Source organism: Piliocolobus tephrosceles, chromosome 1, assembly GCF_002776525.5.
Source record: "Piliocolobus tephrosceles isolate RC106 chromosome 1, ASM277652v3, whole genome shotgun sequence".
In the NCBI taxonomy this organism is placed as follows: Eukaryota; Metazoa; Chordata; class Mammalia; order Primates; family Cercopithecidae; genus Piliocolobus; species Piliocolobus tephrosceles.
The window spans coordinates 155092236-155111548 of NC_045434.1; the positions used below are offsets into that span (position 1 = coordinate 155092236).

The 19313-nt window shown below is 38.6% G+C and overlaps 1 protein-coding gene across 2 annotated transcripts in view; it reads left to right on the forward strand.

Moving 5' to 3' along the window:
• Positions 1 to 9640, forward strand: part of C1H1orf141 (chromosome 1 C1orf141 homolog) — a 50679-nt gene extending 41039 nt beyond the window's left edge. Inside the window, exons 4-6 of one of the 2 annotated variants that reach the window (XM_023207707.2) lie at positions 6003 to 6072; positions 7221 to 7407; positions 9041 to 9640. In XM_023207707.2, coding sequence (XP_023063475.1) covers positions 6003 to 6072; positions 7221 to 7407; positions 9041 to 9640 — 857 coding nt within the window. The remainder of the gene's footprint in view (positions 1 to 6002; positions 6073 to 7220; positions 7408 to 9040) is intronic. The other variant, XM_023207718.1, reaches the window with a different exon arrangement.
• The last annotated feature ends 9673 nt before the right edge of the window (positions 9641 to 19313 follow it).

The window sequence follows — 19313 nt, forward strand, 5'->3', positions numbered from 1 at the left end:
CTTCCTAGAGTCCTAATTATCTCTCTTCCTCTCTGTCAGTTGAATTTGATTGTAGTATTTCTGTATTTTGTAAAGTAATTACTAAGGATCCAGATGATACATTCTGTTATAGTCTATTCTACTTCATTTTTTAAAATGCTATTCAGGATACACTAAATTGATTTCACAAGACATGAATGGTTTGTAGCTCACATTTTGAAAAACACAGCTTAGATTACTTAAGATTTACTCCATTGAGCCAGGAAAGATACCAGCCTTCTTTGAAGGACATGGTTCCTTGGAAGGAGATAAGACTGGAGTGCTGTTAGTAAAGAAGGGTAAAAAATGAATGTGAAGTAGGCAACCTCCATTTACTACATTAACCTTGAAGGTTCCATTCAGATGCCACATCTACTCTGAAGTGTTCCCTGAAAGCAGTGACAGGATGTTCTATTAGTTCAGCAAAGCAATCTCTCTTTAGAAAAGTTCTTAAGTCTCTCTAAGGAAGCATTTTATACTTTTTATCAAAGTCCCAAAGTAAGACTTCTGGGAAAGTTGTCAACATAAATACAAGTTCATCCTGGCCAGAATGAATAACACAAAAAGAAAATAGAGAAGAAAAATTTATTAAATTGAAACTGGGACATTTTATCCCTAACTCAAAGAAAATCTGTCACATATTACAATACGAAGCAGTTTGAAAGAATCTTCCAGAAGTCAGCGCACAATTCCATTTCTTAGGAGAAAGGAATAACCATTGAAAGAGCCAATAGAGAATATTCTGAAAAAAATCCCCTATTATAACCACCGACTCCACTACACACACACACAAACACACACACACACACAGACACACACACACACACTCTCTCTCTCTCTCTCTTACATTAAACTTAAAGAAATGGAGTTTGTTATCAATGATAGGTCCAAGAAAGATGTGAAAGTCTCCCCTTGGGATTCCTTTCCTCATTGTAAGTCAGCAGCATTCAAAGCCTGTGCGAGCAATATTTGGAGAGAAATATAATGATCATAACTTGTCACTTTTTTCTCTGGCTTCCTCGTATTGCTTTAGATGTACTCAGAGCTAGGGTAAAAACCTCCTAACTTGAAGGAGCAGGGACTTGAAAGGAGGGTTGATAACAGAAGAGACAAAATACAGTTTTCTAGGAACGATTTTTAGATTGTGACCAATGATAACTGCAAAGAAAAAACACAATTCCATCAAATAGCCTGTGAGCCATGAGGCCCTTACTTGACTAAGTTCCTCCCTCAACTACCAAACTAACTTGCTTACCCCATGAGAGAGAGAAAAAAATGAAACCCAAGTGATACCTCACACATAAACAGAGTATCCACCACCACCACCACCCTGGGGTCATGAAAAGGTTTCACAAAATATACAGTGCCCAGAAACAAACTTCTCCACCATCTTCCAGGGCTACAGCTTCCTTAGCAGCCTACTCAGGTAGCTGAGCGCCTGAACTCATAAGAAAAGGTAACAACATCTGGATTTACATGTCAATTTCTAAGGGGAGAGTTTAACAGTGCCCAAGTAAACAGGGAGAACATAAAAAAAATTACATCTATTATTTTTGGACAAATAAATAAGCCCACATTTAAGTGATCTGATTCAAAGCTGAGCAGAAAGAAAAATAAGAACAAAGCATGGGACCTATGGAAAAATTCCATAGCGAAGAGAGGTCATAATTTAAAAAATAGCTGATGGTCACATTTTGGCAGAATTTGTACCCCATGAACCAGGAATAAACTTAAACAATAATTGTTCTATATGCTGAAGGAGTTAAACAAAATCAGAATTCTATGAAGTAAGATTTGGAAATGTAAAACATAATCATCAAGGATGAAATGATGCTACCAGAATTAAAAAATATTTTTAAAGAAATAAGTAATGCTAATAGGTAACTTAAAATTATGTTAAAAGCCTCAAAGAGTAAAATAAACATTGAAGTAAACCGAATTGAAATCCGAAAAGCAGGTTTAGGAATATATACAGTGTGCAGTGTAAGGGGACAAAAATATGACCACATTAGACAAGATAGTATATTGAGGGAAGAAAACAGGTATCCAACACTGAGATAAACAGTGAGTTTGAAGGAAAGAACAGAACAAATCAAATGAATTGACTAAAAGGGGGCGGGGGGAAACTATCAGAGAATAATGGAAATACTCTATATCTTGATTTTACTTACATGAGTGCATATATTTATCAATGTTTATCAAACTGTTCATTACATTAAAATACGTGTATTTTATTGTGTGTAAATTATACCTCAGTAAAGCAAAGTTAAAGAAAAAAACAAAAGGCTGACAGAAGTCTAAAACACCAAAAATACGATAGATTAAAATAACTGCAAAAAGCTTATACAAGTGTAGCAAATATTAACAATATTTCATTTAAAATACAAAATACTATTAGTTTTTAAAGACAATGCTGATTAAATACATAGCAGTTTATCAAATTCTGTGCTCATCATTGACTCCTGTATCCTACCATTTGTGGTTTATTTATTTATTTTTTTTGAGACAGAGTTTCACTCTTGTTGCCTAGGCTGGAGTGCAATGATGCAACCCTGGCTCACTGCAAGCTCCCAAGTAGCTGGGATTATAGGTGTGCACCACCACGCCCGGCTATTTTTGTATTTTTGGTAGAAATGGGGTTTCACCAAACTGGTCAGGCTGCTCTCAAACTCCTGTCCTTAGGTGATCCACCTGCCTCAGCCTCCCAGAGTGCTGGGATTACAGGTGTGAGCCACCACACTAGCTCCATCTGTGTTCTATTGCATTTTTCCTGAAGAGCATGTGTTAGTCATTCTTTCAATGGTGACCTGTTGGCTGTTAACTCTTTGGATCCTTATATATCTGAAGTGCCTTTATTTTGCTGTCACTCTGGAATGACAGTTGAGTTTATGTAAATTTCTACACTGTAAATTATTTTTTCTCAGCACTTTACAGATAACTTTATTATCTTCTTGAATCATTCATAGATTAGAATTCTGTTCATAGTCCAATTGTCATTCTTCTATAGAAAAACTGTTTTTAACTTTCTGGTAGTTTTAGGACTTTTCTCTTTATTCTTTATGATTCGCATTTTTAGTACAAAGTGTCTGGATATAGATGTATTCTGTCTGTCATCTTCAATCCTTGAAATACACGTCTGTCAGTTAGAATTATTGATTATCATCTCTTCAAATATAGATTATTTACCATTTCTGCTATTTTCTTCTTCCAAAGCTATTGGATAAATGTCCAAGACTTGCAGTGGGTTTTTCATGATTTTGAACTGTTCTTTCAGGTTTTTTATTTATCTTTCTATGCATTCTTGGTGAATTCCTCAACATTTTCTTTCAATTCATTAATTTTCCCTTTGCCCATGTAATCTAGATTTTTATTTCTTACTTCCAAGATTTCCAGTTTTTAAAATATTGACGTGTTTTTATTTTTACCTTAGTCTGTTTTTATCGAATAATAGCTTATTCTCTAATGTAATTTTATTTATACCTTTGAAATTTCTAAACATATTTTATCAAATCTAAGATGTCATCAATTGACGCTGTTAATTTAAGTATGACACTTGCTACTATACATCTTAAAATTGAGGTATGTATCTTAAGACAGCAAGGGTTTTCAGTTTATTTTTAGATTCTTCTATTTAATTGTATTGCTGACCCTCTTGTAGATTTTGTTTGCTGCTTTTCTTAGATTTGTATTTTTCATATGTTTTATTATTATAATTTTTTTTTTGAAACTGAGTCTCACCCTGTCACCCAGCCTGGAGTGCAGTGGCATGATCTCTCCTCACTGCCACCTCCAACTTCTGGGTTCAAGCGACTCCTGCCTCAGCCTCCCAAGTAGCTGGGACTACAGGTGTTCGCGACCATGCCCAGCTGATTTTTGTACTTTTAGTAGAGGTGGGGTTTCACCATGTTGGCCAGGCTGGTCTCGAACTCCTGACCTCAAGTGATCCACCCACCTCAGCCTCTCAAAGTGCTGGGATTATAGGTCTGAGTCACTGCACCTGGCAATATTTTTCATATGTTTTAGAATTTCAGAAGGTTCTCTCTCTCTTATTCACCACTCACTATATGTCACTCTTTCCTTTCCAGAAGTTTTGCAGTTGCCATTACTCAGACCTCATGGCCCTCAGGCCATACTAGATTTTAGAGTTGTGAATGGGATTCCTCTGCCAGGGTGATAATTGGGGATATGGCAGATTCAGTCATCCATCTCTGGTGTGGTTTGACTTAGTTCCAGGTTAGCCAGTTGGCAATGGAAAGGACTGATTTTTACTCTCCTTTCACAAGTCAGGGATCCTTAACCCAGCACCTTGTTTCAGTCAGTGGGCCTGTTTTTCTATCTATCCCATTCCTGCAAATGGGAAAAAGTTGGATCTCCCTCTAAGTAGAAACTGAAGCCAACCATTTCTCACCACTTACACTGCTACAATCCTTATCGAGTCCACCAACATGTTTATCTAGATAATACCAACAGCCTCCTAACTGGTTACTCCATTGCTACTCTTGCCACCCACATTCCCCCTTCTCCCCACAGACCATCCATCTCTGAGCGAGCAGAGTGATCTTTCTAAAGTATAAATGAAACTACATTATTGTTCTGTTGAAAACCCTCCTAAGGATCTCTGTTGTAACCAGAATAATATCTTAACTCTTCACCATGGCTTATGTAACCCTAGATGACTTTGCCCTGCTATGTGTTTCAACCCATCTTACTCTGTTCTCCTCCTAATTCACTGCACCCAAGCAACACTGGCCTCTCTGTTCTTTCAGCATTCCACACTGACTTCACACTGAGACCTCCACACTTGCTGTTTCCTCTGCCTCTTTCTCTTTACTCAAATTTCAGCTCAAATATCCCTTCTTAAAAGAGGATGTCTATAGCCACCCTAGGTGAATTACTATGTTTATATTCTTCCATAATACTTGAATGCTTCAAATACTTCCAAAGTATTCGAAATTATATTATATATTTATTTGTTGGTTGGTTTACTTGTTTTTGTTGTTGTCAGGGTTTTTTTTTGTTTGTGTTTGTTTTTGTTTTTTGAGATGGGGGTCTTACTATACTGCCCCAGCTGGCCTCAAACTCCTGGCCTCAAGCAGTCCTCCCACTTCAGCCTCCTGAATAGCTGGGATTACAAGGGCACACCACCATGCCCAGCTGGTTTACTTGTTTATTGACCATTTCCTCCCTCTAGAACAGAGCTTCCCAAATAGTATTGTGGCAAACTGTTGTGCTTGGAGGGGGTTATAGATGTGCTGAAATATTGATTCCTTGGCCATCAAGGCTGCTCAGTTGACCCTATGGTAGCCTACCTAGACTCAAGCATTTATTCCAGTATACTGGACAAATAATATAAATTAGTATGCTTGCAATTAAATGGGAAAGACTGTGAAGTACTGCACTAGAATATAAACTACTTGAGGATGAGGAAAAAGCTGAAACTGTTGCTAATAACATGTGTGTGTAGAAAAATGCTGGAGTGGCCACCAGACATGTTTGGAAGAGATCAACCTTGGATGCTTACTTCATGCCACATGGCAAGATCTGTTTGATATCTGCAAGCTGTCTTCCTTCCCTACCAAGTGATAACCATCTGAAGCTTCCTACTGGTTAATAATGACTCCACATAACAGAGAGATTTGAAAATGTAGGGATGCCTTTCTTCCACAAAAAATCTCCAAGACCACTTTTTTTTTTTTTTTTGAGACGGAGTCTCGCTCTGTCGCCCAGGCTGGAGTGCAGTGGCGCGATCTCGGCTCATTACAAGACCACTTTTATGTTTGATCTGTTTTAGCCAAATACTGGAGCTTTGATCTCAGTCTTTTCCAGTTCATTCAAGAAATATTTACTGAGTAGCTACTATAGACCAGGCACTACACTAGGTGCTTTCCATATGTTATTTTAAATTGTAAAATATTTTGTGCAAGATATTTTCCTAAATGTCAGAATATCTATGTGTCTTTTATGAAAATCTTTTAAAATTTCAGGTCAAATTGAAAAAAAACCTGGGAAACCATTGGATTCTGTTGGTCACTTAGAAGGTGATAGAAATAAAAGGTAATTTATTTCAAAATACTTAGTATTTTGTTCTGTTTAATGATGTTTCTAGTAGGATACATTTTATAATTGACCAGAATAAATTTATTCTGCCTTATTGTTATCATTTAGTTCCACAGTACAATCGAACGAATGGTCCAAGACTGCTTAGCCACTAGATATCACATCCAGACCTTGAGTATTGTCAAACGGAGAGAAAGGCATGGAAAAATGAATAGAGGGAATACATTTTTTTTTTTTTAAGTAAATGCACACATTTACTTACACTACAACATGGATGTGAAAAAGTAGCTTTTCTTTGGATAAAGTTCTCATTTTTCTCATGAACCCTTCAAACTTTATGTAATGAAAAAATCATTAATCCAGTGTGTTTCAAACTTTGTTTGAATCAATAATGAACAACCACTTTAGGTTTAACTCAGTTTAAAAACTATATCCTGGCCGGGCGCAGTGGCTCATGCCTGTAATCCCACCATTTTGGGAGGCTGAGGTGGGTGGATCACGAGGTCAGGAGATCAAGACCATCCTGGCTAACATGGTGAAACCCCATCTCTACTAAAAATACAAAAAAATTAGCCGGGCCTGGTAGTGGGCGCCTGTAGTCCCAGCTACTCGGGAGGCTGAGGCAGGAGAATGGCATGAACCCGGGAGGCGGAGCTTACAGTGAGCCGAGATCGAGCCACTGCACTCCAGGCTGGGCGACAGATCCAGACTCCGTTTCGAACAACAACAACAACAACAACTATATCCTGTCTCTGCCTGACTACACTACTCTATCCTCTTAACAAATCTGGGGCCACCCTGTGTTGGCATGAAGCTGCGCTGCGAAGCTTCTTTCAGAATCTCAACATAGGACGTTGCAAATACCTCTCTACCTTTGGTGTTCTCCTCAACCTACGTAATAATACAACCCGTCCCCACTCAAAATCCAAAGAGGTATATATATGACTCTCTTGCTTCCACTCCTACTCTTGCTGTTTTCTCCCACAAAGCAGGCAGGAAGGGATGATCTTGTCAGTTCGAAAGTCTGTGGGAGAGAGGTTGGTGCAGAAGTTGGCAGTGACTTCCAGGGATAAAAGGAGGCAGACAAGAACTAACAAGCTGCAATCAGCCCTATGAACATTGCCCTGAATTGTGTTTATTTTCAGAAAAAAATCTCCACAGATGAATGATTTTAATATAAAAGAAAACAAATCGGTCAGAAATTATCGATTAAGTAAGTATCAGTCAGTAAGAAAGAAAAGCTTGCTCCCGTTGTGCTTTGAGGATGAACTGAAAAATCCGCATGCCAAGATAATCAGCGTTAGTTCAACAAAGACAGTAACTTCTCACATGGTAATAAGCATATCATCTCTCGTTAAGTAAATATGTGTAGTCATACAACTTACGGGAATCACCCATATATTTTAGTGACCAGAATCTCTGATAAATCCTTCTTACCTCTTGGTTTCATATTCCAAAGTGATAACAGCACTTAAGTTCTTAATGCACTTTGCATAACCCCCAAACAACGCATTCCTTTACACTAGCTGAAAATTCAGTGTTTTTCTTTATGAAGAAGGCTTTATCAAATTTGCTTGATTATAATAGAACTATAAAATAAAAAGGATTTTTTAAAAAATGACTGTAGCAATCTAGCAGAATGCAGTGGTGTGCACCTATAATCCCTGCTACTCTGGAGTCCGAGGCAGGGGAATTGCTTGAACCCACGCATTTGAATCCAGCCTGTACAATATAACAAGATCCCAGTTCTAAAATGATGGGACCATGACCATGTGTCCATTTTTCCAACAATCTGTTTTGGCTTTTTCAACCAGAAAGTGCATTTATTAAAGGCTATTTAGTAACTCATGCTCTCTAGAGAGGCAGTCTGGCTCGAAAGCTGTCTAGCCAGGAATCACCTAATTATATAGCCCCAGACTGCTCCACTGAGGCCCATGCTGTTGTCACAGATAACAGTTTATAACTCCGATGCTGAGCAGGGAATACTCTAAGGTATTTGCTACTGCTGTTGTTCAAAGCTAGATATAACTCCTACCACCCTCACTAGAATAGTTTTCCCAATACTTTTTCACAGTGCTTGCTTTCTCTGAACTGAAGACTTCATAGGTGTATCTGAACAGCAGAGCCTAGAGCAAATGCCTATGTCCTAACTGCAAAGAAGCTGACAAACATGGTTCTTGCCTCTACCTAAGGGTACATAGACTTATCAAGCAGAAAATGTCCTAAGGCGTTGGACAGACCAAAAACATTACAAACATCCATTACGATGGCTAAATAGGTAATATTGGCATCACCAGTGGATTGCAAAACTAGATCTTTGTCATCTTTTCAGTAATAATAGCAGACTTGGCTATTACCGTGATAAAAATGATCTATTATTGAGTCAGTCTATTACTTTGGCTATTTTATTCCACAAATATATATTGAGCACTTTTTAGGTGTCAGGTGTTAGGTGCTAAGTATAGGGTACAATAATAACAGTTGTAGAGATAATTTTTAATTTTTTGAATTATTTACTAGAATATCCAGATTTGTAATTTTGGCCTGTAATCAGTTATGTCTCTTCTGCACTTTGACTCAATCCATTTTTTGGTATGCTTTTTAATTTCTAGAACATGGAAACCTAAGAAATGCCAGAACAACTACCCTATTTATCAGTGGCACTACCTCAGATATTTAACAAATCTATTTATTTCTTCGTATTCCAATTTATTTCAAAAAACATTTAAGGTCAAAAGTTCAAGTTTCATGACTAACATCTCTATAGAATATTAAGATAAGAAGGATGTATATTATATACAAATACAGTATTTTCATGTATTTGAATAATGCTACTGTTCATATTAAATATTTGTATGTAGTCATTTTTAGAATATTTTACAATTTTATTTACATGTTTAAAAATATATGGAGCTTTCTTGACTCAATGAACTTACAACTAATTACTCTTTTCTTTAATCCATAGGAACAAAAGGACACAAATCCCATAATTTTCCATGACTCAGAATATGTACGAATGTTACTTTTGACAAAAAATAGATTTTCTTCTCATCCATTGGAAAATGAAAACATTTACCTACATAAAAGAACAAATTTTGTTTTAGAAAGAAATTGTGAAATCCTCAAATCTATAATTGGAGATCAATCTATTTCTCTTTTCAAACCCAAAAAAACAATGCCTACAGCACAGAGAAAAGATATACAGATCCCGTTGTCTTTTAAAGTAGGCCACACAACTGTCGATGATAAACTAAAGAGGAAAACTAATAAGCAGACACCAGAAAACAGATCTTGGAATACACTCTATAATTTCTCACAGCATTTTTCTAGCCTAACAGAACAATTTGTGGGTTACCTTGATAAAGCTGTTATTCATGAAATGAGTGCCCAAACTGGAAAATTTGAAAGAATGCTTTCCATAGAAAAACCAACGAGCATACCCACATCCAGTGCCTCACCTGTCAAATGTTACTCAAAGCCTTTTAAATATATATATAAACTAAATAATGTAACACCACTGGATAATTTATTAAACTTGTCAAGTGAAATTTTAAATGCCTCATAAAATAGCATGTATGCAACAATATTGGAGTAACAAGAAGCAAATATCCAAGTTCCAAAATTATAAAAGAAATTCTTATCCAAATAGTGATGTTCAAATTGATCACATAAGAAAGCAAAGCATAGACATTGGAATTACAAGTCAGCAGTCGTCTGTTCAAGAACAATCAACATTTGTAGTAAATAATAGGACAAAATTAGGAAATAATTATCACCAAGAGGATCTAGTTCATGACTTTCTATTATCTCAATTAGATTGCTCAATCATCAGCCTTCCTATACTAAACTCTGATTCAGGACCAAGAACAGCATAGTCTGACTCTGGAAATGCGCTGTTGGAAGACAAATAACATCAATATTCTTTTTCTATAATTGAATATCAAATAAGACAAATTATCATTAATTTAATGAACGTGGAGTTAATTGTGTATCAGCATTTCAGCAAATCATCATCAATAGTATTACGTTAACAATTTATGCAATTAAAAAGGCTTTGTAAAACTTTGAATAGTTTTTTATTGTTGTTAGTAGATGTTGGAACTTCATTACTATATAATGTTTTTGCAAACTTTAACTTTTTTCTGAATTGTTAAATAAAAAATAACTTTCCTTAATCTAAAAATTTTTGGTAGCAAATCCTATAAGGTATTAAACATTTTAAATTATATTATTACATTGTTATTTTACTTTCTCATTAACTCGAACAGTATAAAGGCAAAATTCAACTTAGAAACAAGTTGCATTTTGAAAGTTTGTTTGTAATCCATTAGTTTGGAATTCAGAAATGCATTTCACATAAAAATAATCTTGCAAGTAATAAATTCCAAAATTAAATAACAGAAACTTACTTAAAATTTAATCCCATAGAGCTTATGTGAAAATGGTAAAAAGAAATAATTTTGTAATTCCAATAACTAAAAGAGAAAACTGAGTAAGGAAAGAATTTTTCAATCTTGACTGTTACTACTTGAAGAAAAACAGATTGAATTAAATGCATTTAAGTTAAGAAAAGGCTTTCGGGGTCTTTTGGAACATTTAAGGGTGAGGAAGTAAACTGGTTTAGGTTCATCTGCTTCTACTTCAGACTGGAGATTTTCTTTATTATGCATCATCATCAATACTACTCAGGAGCATCTTCACAACTACAGGGAGGTTTGGACTCTCAAAAAGAATGACAAGGAGAGAAAAATGGAGATGGAGGAAGAGAGATGTACCTGGAGATTGTGTGAATGAGAGAGGAAAGAGAGAAAAGCTTCAAGATGAGGTGTTGGACTCAGGTCTGTAGGAGGTAGGGGAGGGGCATACTTGCTTCCAGTTGCTGGCTGGGAAAAGGAGACGCTGCTGCAGCTCCAAGTAATGAAGCTATCTTTCTCTTTTCCCCTTCATTCTTCTCTGGTTGCTTTTATATGTTCTCCCGTTTTCCCTCATCCAGACTTACTGCAAAGCAGAACAGCTTCCCTAACTACACTGCCAACTCAGAACATAAAACAAACTCTTTTTAAGCACTGACGATCAGAATAACAAGAATTAGAAAATATACCTAATATTAGTACAAGTCATGACGGTAGTTTCTCTTGATACTTAGTATAAGAGAAGCAAATTTAGGCCTTGGAATAGGGCAGATAGGAGCAAATTGGGGCAAATAATGTAAATTATCTGAGCTTCAGTTTATTGTATCTCCACCTTAAAATGGAGACAACAATAATTTATTACACTGCTATTCTCAGGATTACATAAAATAGCATCTAGTACTTTGAGCCTTGTACCATTCAATTAGAAATTTCCTTTCTACTCCCTCCTTTTCTCTGTAAGCCTGCTCTTAATGTAAGTGTGATCTCTTCTCTTCTTTTCTTTTTTTTCTTTTTTTTTTTTTATTATACTTTAAGTTCTAGGGTGCATGTGCACAACGTGCAGGTTTGTTACATATGTATACATGTGCCATGTTGGTGTGCTGCACCCATTAACTCGTCATTTACATTGGGTATATCTCCTAATGCTATCCCTCCCTCCCCCTCCCCACAATAGGCCCTGGTGTGTGATGTTCCCCTTCCTGTGTCCAAGTGATCTCATTGTTCAGTTCCCACCTATGAGTGAGAACATGCGGTGTTTGATTTTCTGTTCTTGCTTTTCTTTTCTTTCTTGAGACGGAGTCTCGCCTGTCACCCAGGCTGGAGTGTAGCAGTAGTGCAATCTCAGCTCACTGCAACCTCTGCATCCCGGGTTCGAGCCATTCTCCTGCCTCAGCCTCCCAAGTTAGCTGGGATTACAGGTGTGTGGCACCACGCCTGGCTAATTTTTGCATTTTTAGTCGAGACGCGGATTTTACCATGTTGGCCTCAAGTGATCCGCCCACCTCGGTCTCCCAAAGAGCTGGGATTACAGGAATGAGCCACCATGCCCAGCCAGTGTAATTTATAAAAAGATACTCCCAAAAGTTTCTCACTCTAAACTTTTCTAAATTAAACGCTAAAAACTACAGTATTCAGATTTTAACCCAAGGTGGGCTGAAATTACTACTGAAAATTTCTGTATTAGTTATTTTTGGGAGTTTCTGCTGGAACTTGTGAGCTTTATCCTTTAAGAAGGCACTAAATTAACTTTAAAATTACATTCAGCTAAGGATTCTCCATTAAAGCAGCTCAAGAACAAGAAGCAGTGGATTCTGAGAAGATGACAACCTAAGCTCTACTCCAGCTTTAATTTATCATCTTCTAAACTAAATAGCTACTAGGGTCTTCAAGCAGCAGAGTGCAAGGCCAGACTTGGTTTCTACTCTGATACTGAGATCTGAGTATGGCCTTGGAGGCCAGTCTCTGTTCCAGGGAGAGGATTGAGTTTGTGCTGTTTCCTGGACTAGCTGGCCAGTTGGGATCTGTGGATTACTCTAGGTAAAGGTTGCCTTTGTCCCTCTGTAAATGCTCCTGGTCTTATTGACCCTTGGAGGCCAAAAAGGAGCCACTATATCTATAAGACAGCTTGGAAACCAGAGATCCATGAATTTTCTTTCAAATATCTCATCAGGGGACTGTGGTCTGCTTACTTCTGTTAAATTAAATAAGCAGGAGGCCATTCGCCTGAGCTTGTCTCTGTACTTTGAGTTTTTATATAACAAACTGCAACCTAACTTCATACATAAGCAAACTGAAGCTTAGGAGTATAATAAATAGTTGAATTTCATCTGATCACAAGCAGCCAGATTTCAGTCAGGTTTCTGCCAGTCACAGGCAGCCAGCTCATCACACCAAGCCCAAATAAGGCAGACACTTAGCTGTAGCCAGTCAGGTGATTTCTCTATTTTGCTTCTGTGTCAGCCTATAAAAGCTTCCTACTAACAATGCTAAGCAGAATCCTTCGTACCCCTTCTGGTTCTGAGTGCTGCCCAATTCATGAGTTGTTCTTTGTTCAGATAAACTGTGAAATTTAATTTGTCTAAAGTTTTCCTTTAACATTTTTATAGTACCAGCCCACAGAGGGCAAGGCATTTACTTTCCACCCTTTACAGAACTATGGTCACTAAGGTACTACAATAAACAGAGCTGAGCTTCCCTGAGCCAACTAGAAAAAATAATAACCCATGTAAAGGGCCTAGCAGCCAAATGTTTCTATCTTGACAAATAATGGTCTTGGAGTTAATTAATATGATGATTTAAATGTATTTATCTGAAATAAGAACCTCTGGCTACAAAAATAACACTCTTCACCAACACTCCTAGGAGAAGCCAAAAAGGCACAGTACTGAAGCAATCTCAAAAGGTGGGAGCAAGACTTCCCTCATAGCTGCTCATCTCCTTTCCAAGGGATGATAGATAGACCCTGATTGACCATAAACTTAATGATTAAGATCAAAAGGTAGGGGAAAATTACAATGAACATTTATTTCCCCACTCTTCTTGTTTCCCATTGGAAGAAAGTTTTATCTGTAGGAACACTCATAACCTCCACCCCATCCATTACTTACTTTTCCCCACTGATGAGCATGAAACCTGATTTGAGGTGACAGCAACTAGCCCATTTCTGAACTGGGTAAGACTAATCTATTAAAAGATTGTAAGTGCTAGAGAATTGATTACTTTCTTCCCTTTTTGTCCCAGTTTAGAGACAGCAGCATTCCGGTTGATGTGTGCATTTGGTAGACTCAAAATGATCTACTGAATCTCCAACTGGATGAGCAATGCCATACTTGGAGATGGGGAGGCAGAACAGTGTCCTAAACAAGTCCATTCATCTTTGAACCTAAGCCATGCTGTGCAAACATATTACTATGTTATAATTACCATCAACCTACCTGCTGCATCTATCAATTGCTTTCAAATTTGGGTGGTGAAAATGGGCATTATTTTTTAGTCCCGTCAAGCCCCAACACATATCTTCCAATGTGCTTTCCCAAAAGGCCTCTTGTCAAAGATACTGATTTCATTACATAATATTTAAGATTTAAAAGATCACTCGGTTGATACTGTCAGAGATGGGAAAGTCTTGTAGGGCAGATCTATGTCTTACTAGTGATTTTTGGATCCCCAGTGTCTGACACAGGTACTAGCCCACAGTGAGTGTGGATGGGGTGGCAGGGAGAGTGACTAGAGCAATTCAAACTATTTACAAGTCATCAATCTTCCCTTCCTTGCTGAGCCACACTTTCCCGGAACTGAGATTCTGGTAACCTGGGCCAGCCTCACCCATTTCCCTACCTACACCAGCTCTTAAAGTACCAGCCAGCGTGATGGCTCACACCTGTAATCCCAGCACTTTGGGAGGCAGAGGCAGGTAGATCGCTTGAGGTCAGGAGTTCAAGACCAGCCTAGCCAACATGGCGAAACCCCATCTCTACTAAAAATACGAAAATCAGCTGGGCATGGTGGCATATGCCTGTTGTCCCAGATGCTCGGGAGGCTGAGGCAGGAGAATCGCTTGAACCCAGGAGGTGGAGGTTGCAGTGAGCTGAGATCGTGCCACCATGCTCCAGCCTGGGTGACAGAGCAAGACTCTGTCTCAAAAAATATATAAAAAATTTTAAAAATTAAAAAAAAAAAAAATAAGCCAGGGCTGAGCATAGACCTCTACTTGTTCTAGCATGGGGACTGAAATTTAACATGGGTTCTCTACCACAAAGAAAGCCTTTTATGAGAATATTGCACAGATAAATCTGAGATGACATTTCACCATCTTGATCATACTATAGGCAGCACATCTGGAAACTTTTTTCGGTTACATAGAGTACTAAGTTCTTAGCATATCCAAGTTAAATCTATACCTGAACACAAGACTGGTATACTCTTACTCAGAGCCCACAGTTAGGTAGTCACAGTTTTTTAAAGCAGATCTAAATGTTCACCAATTTTGACACATTTTGTTACCCACAGATCTTTGTTCTTAGAACTCCCAAGATGGTAGCAGGCTGCTCCCAAGATGGTGGCAGTCACTCCCAAGATGGCAGCAAGCCTTTTGTTCTCTGACCTGGGGTTCTTGGCCTCACAGATTCCAAAGAATGGAACCTTGGGCCATGCGGTGAGTGTTATAGCTCTATTAGAAGCAGAGGGTCACGGAAGAGAACCGTGGCTAGTGTTCAGCTCTATTAGGACCAACGCAGGCACTTAGCTGCACGTGAACAATGGGGAGCCTCTAGCCCAAACGGGAGCAGCAATGGGTGCCTCACTGGATCAGAAACGCAGCGGACACCCTGCCAGATCCGGAGGGGTGGAAGTCAACCATGGGTCTGCGATGGCGGCGAACAACAATGGTGGAAAGTGAGCAAAAGCTCAGCTCGAACCAGAACAAACACAGACCAGAAGAGTGTGCAGTTGCAAGATTTAATAGAGTGAAAACAGAGCTCCCGTACAACAGGAGGGGACCCAAAGGGGGTTGCCCACTCCCAGCTTGAATGCCTGGGTTTATATCCCAATTATTGCCTCTCCCCCTGTGCTCTCAGGTGATATATGATTTGACTATTTCTTTACCTCCTGCTTTAGCCTAATTTGTATTTTGGTGAGCCCTCTTTACTACCTGATGGGTCGGGTGTGAGCTGAGTTACAAGCCCCGTTTTAAAGGTGGGTGCGGTCACCTTCCCCAGCTAGGCTTAGGAATTCTTAGTCGGCCAGGAAATCCAGCTAGTCCTGTCTCTCAATTTGATCCAGCAAAATCTCTGCTTCAATTTCAGCCCTCTCTTTTACTAACCTAGATGTCCCTTCCAGACCATCAACAAACCTCCCTTGGCTACATGTATGGTAACATTGCAATATGTTTCTCCTTTCTGACATTTCTCTTTCCCAATCCCCATCACTCCTGCATACAACACACACACGCGCGCACACACACACACACACACATGCACGCACACACAATAGCTTTTTGTAGACCTATGCAGCCTCCATGTTTAGAAATCATAGTTGCACAGTTTTGCCTTCTCCCAGAGCAGAGAACTCCTTCATGGCACTAGTGTCTTCTGGCCATCTAACCTTGGCTTGAACGCCCCTGGAATGGAGTGGAGTCACTTTTCTAAAAGCAGCCCATTCTATTTGCAGGTCTTGCAACAGAAATCGGATGGTACAAAAGTGGATACTTTGAGTGGAATTTAATAAGGGCCATTATGTGGGGAAACCACAGAGATAATGTGCTGCCCCAGAGCTAGCACCCACCCCAGGCCTACCGAACTGAAGAAAAGAAGAGATTACAGGAATCCCAAAATAGACAGCAGCATGTTGCCCGTCCTAGGCAAAATCCCACGGAGGAATCTGGAATAATAAGTACTAGAACCTCACTCTCCCCTTGCCCACTTGAACCTGTACTACCTCCCATTGGCTAAAGTCGACCAAAAGTTGGGGGTTAAGACAAGGCTGGGACTACTGTGAGGCTAGGAAGGTGAGAGGCACCTGGGGCACAATTAAGGAGCACTTGATCCAGGAGCAATACGTGACCAAGTTAGATTTCTTCTAAGTATACTTTCCAAAAAGTTAAAAAGCATGACTCTCATAGAAATATAACATGAATGTGTCAAAGATTTTATTCCACCCATTAGTGAATAAAGAGCAAGATGTTAAAACAGTTTGAAGGAAAATATACAGACAGATTTATGTAGTTGACGCAGTCAATACTAAAGTGAATATGCTAATACATGCAAAACTGGTTAATACCCTATAAGGTGATAAACTGAAAACTTTAAAATTATCTTTTCTACTAGGGGAAAATCAATTATATCTCTATAGATAAATTCCATTTGCATTGCTATGGGCAAGAATCATTTGCACTGCTATTGGTTTTCCACCAGTTAACCTCTTCCAAATAGAGAGTCAAAGGTGCACAACCTTACAGACTTAATTCATCAAGTATCCATCAAACAAGTGCCCAGCATTCCACTGAAAGGAACTTAAGTAATCACCTCTCTTATTTCTAAGTACTGGATGATTTTTAAAAACATTTCTATTCTGCCTGGAAGCTATTCAGATATTTTAAAATACTAGAGACATGTCATTTTTCTCCAGAAATCAGGTGCCCAGGATTGGATGCTGATGTGGTATGAGCAGGAAGGTGTTTTATTTCAGCACTCAAAGGGAGAATTAAAACCAGTCATTATTAAAGCTGAGGGGATAATAGTAAGTGTAAATCCTGTTTACTCTCTATTGCACTCTGAAGTGTCTGCCAAGAAAAGAGGTAGGACTACACATTTATAGCTATAACAGCAGGATAACAAGAAAGAAGCGTAGGATTATTCAGACAAGCAATGCACAACAGATTACAAAGCAGCATCTAGTTTGTCAACGTGCCCACAGAGAGACAATAGTTCATTTGATCCAAATACCACACTTTTGTATGAACAATAAATGCAGAATCAAAATATGAGCTTTCTATTTCAGTTAAGAGCCATGCAGGTTTAAGGGCTTTAATCGGAAATTAATGACTCAAAGGCAGTTCCATTTTATTTTTTTGCTTATTTTTTTCATTGTATTTTTTGTCTAGTAAGGATAGTAAAATTGATCCTTACTATCTTGCTGTTTTTATTGTTTCTTTCACTGTTTTGCTTAGGACCTCAGAGGTAAAAAGAGTCTTGAAAATCTTCTAGACTAGAAGTGTCTGACAGAATGATGATTAGAAGTGTTCTATTATCTGGGCTGTTAATAGCTACTAGTCACTTAAAATTTTTCTAGGGCAGGATTTCTCAAACTCAGCATTTTTGAAAGTTGGGACTGGATAATTATTTATTAAAATTCCTTTACTGGCTGGGCCTGGTAGTTCACGCCTGTAATTCCACACTTTGAGAGGCCAAGAGTTCAAAAGCACCCTGGGCAACATAGCAAGAGCCCTCCCCTGAAAAACAAAACAAAACAAACAAAACAAACAAAACAAACACCAGAAAACCAGCTGGTCACGGTAGTGCATGCCTGTCACCTGTCATCCCAGCTATTCAGGAGGCTGAGGCGGGAGTATCACTTTGAGCCCAGGAGGTCAAGGCTGCAGTGAGCCAAGATGCCACTGCACTCCAGCCTAGGTGACAAAGCAAGACTGTCAAATAAATAAATAAATAAATCTACCATGCTGAGTAACTGGTCCATGGGCAGTCATCCTATTCAACTTCTTCCTCATTCTTCCAATCTTCAACAATCTTCATATTCAACTCCTATTGTCTTCCCCTCACACATTCTACAGTGACTGTTCCAAACTTTCCCACTCTGCTCAAATTCTTGACCTCACCCTGCCCACCAGTTCCAAGAATAGGAGAAAAGCAAAACAGTTGCAGCTGTTACATGAGATTACTTCCTTGTGTAATTCTGACATTCACTTAAAATTTTCTGTTCCCACAGGGTGATAGAGAATTGTGTTCATCTCTGAATTTCTCCATGCTGTGAGAAATTCATACTGGGGTTACCTGTCTTGGATCTGAGGGGAGATGCCCAGTATAGGAAAAAAAAAAAAAAAAAACACACACTGAATGAAGATACAAGAGGCCAGGGTTCTGCAACGGATCCTGTTAATAACTCATGGTTTCTGGGCAAGACCTTCAATCTTTCAGGCTTCAGATTCCCTACTGCATAACAGAGACATTTTTTAAATAATTTTTTTTCTAAGATTTTAGATGATCTTTTCAGGTATAGACCTTTAAAGTTCTACCTTCTTCTTTGCTGTTCAACTTTTAAACAAAAAATGTTTGTGTTTACTATGTTTCATCACTGGGCTAGCTGCTAAAAATGCAACAGTGACTAGAAGAGATTTGTTTTCTGCCCTCATGTAGTGTTGTGGGAAAGCTGACTACCTGTCCGATGTTCCACCCTAGGAAAGCCTAACCTTAGAAAGCCATCAGTCTAAGCAAACAGTTGTATTGCTGTATTCCTAGGCTAACACACAGGGTACCAAAGAATGAGACTAGGCCTCCCCTTAGTTCATGGTTTCTTCCATACAGCTATGTTGACTGCTTAGTAGAACCAGAGAATATATGCACATGACTCAACAATGAGCACAGTAAAGGTGTCAGCCTATCACAACAAACTTATGGCTGAAGCAGGATTTGACCTCAGACTTACTCTTTTAGTTGCTGGGGATCTGGGGAATTCCAGATTAGGGGCTAGGGTGACCATGGCAGTAGGTCAAGTCTTGAAGGACCTGGGGAAATTACTCTTTCTTAGCAATTATGGAAATATTTAAATATTCCAACTACAGGGTGGCCATACTGGTACCTTGCTGCTGAATAT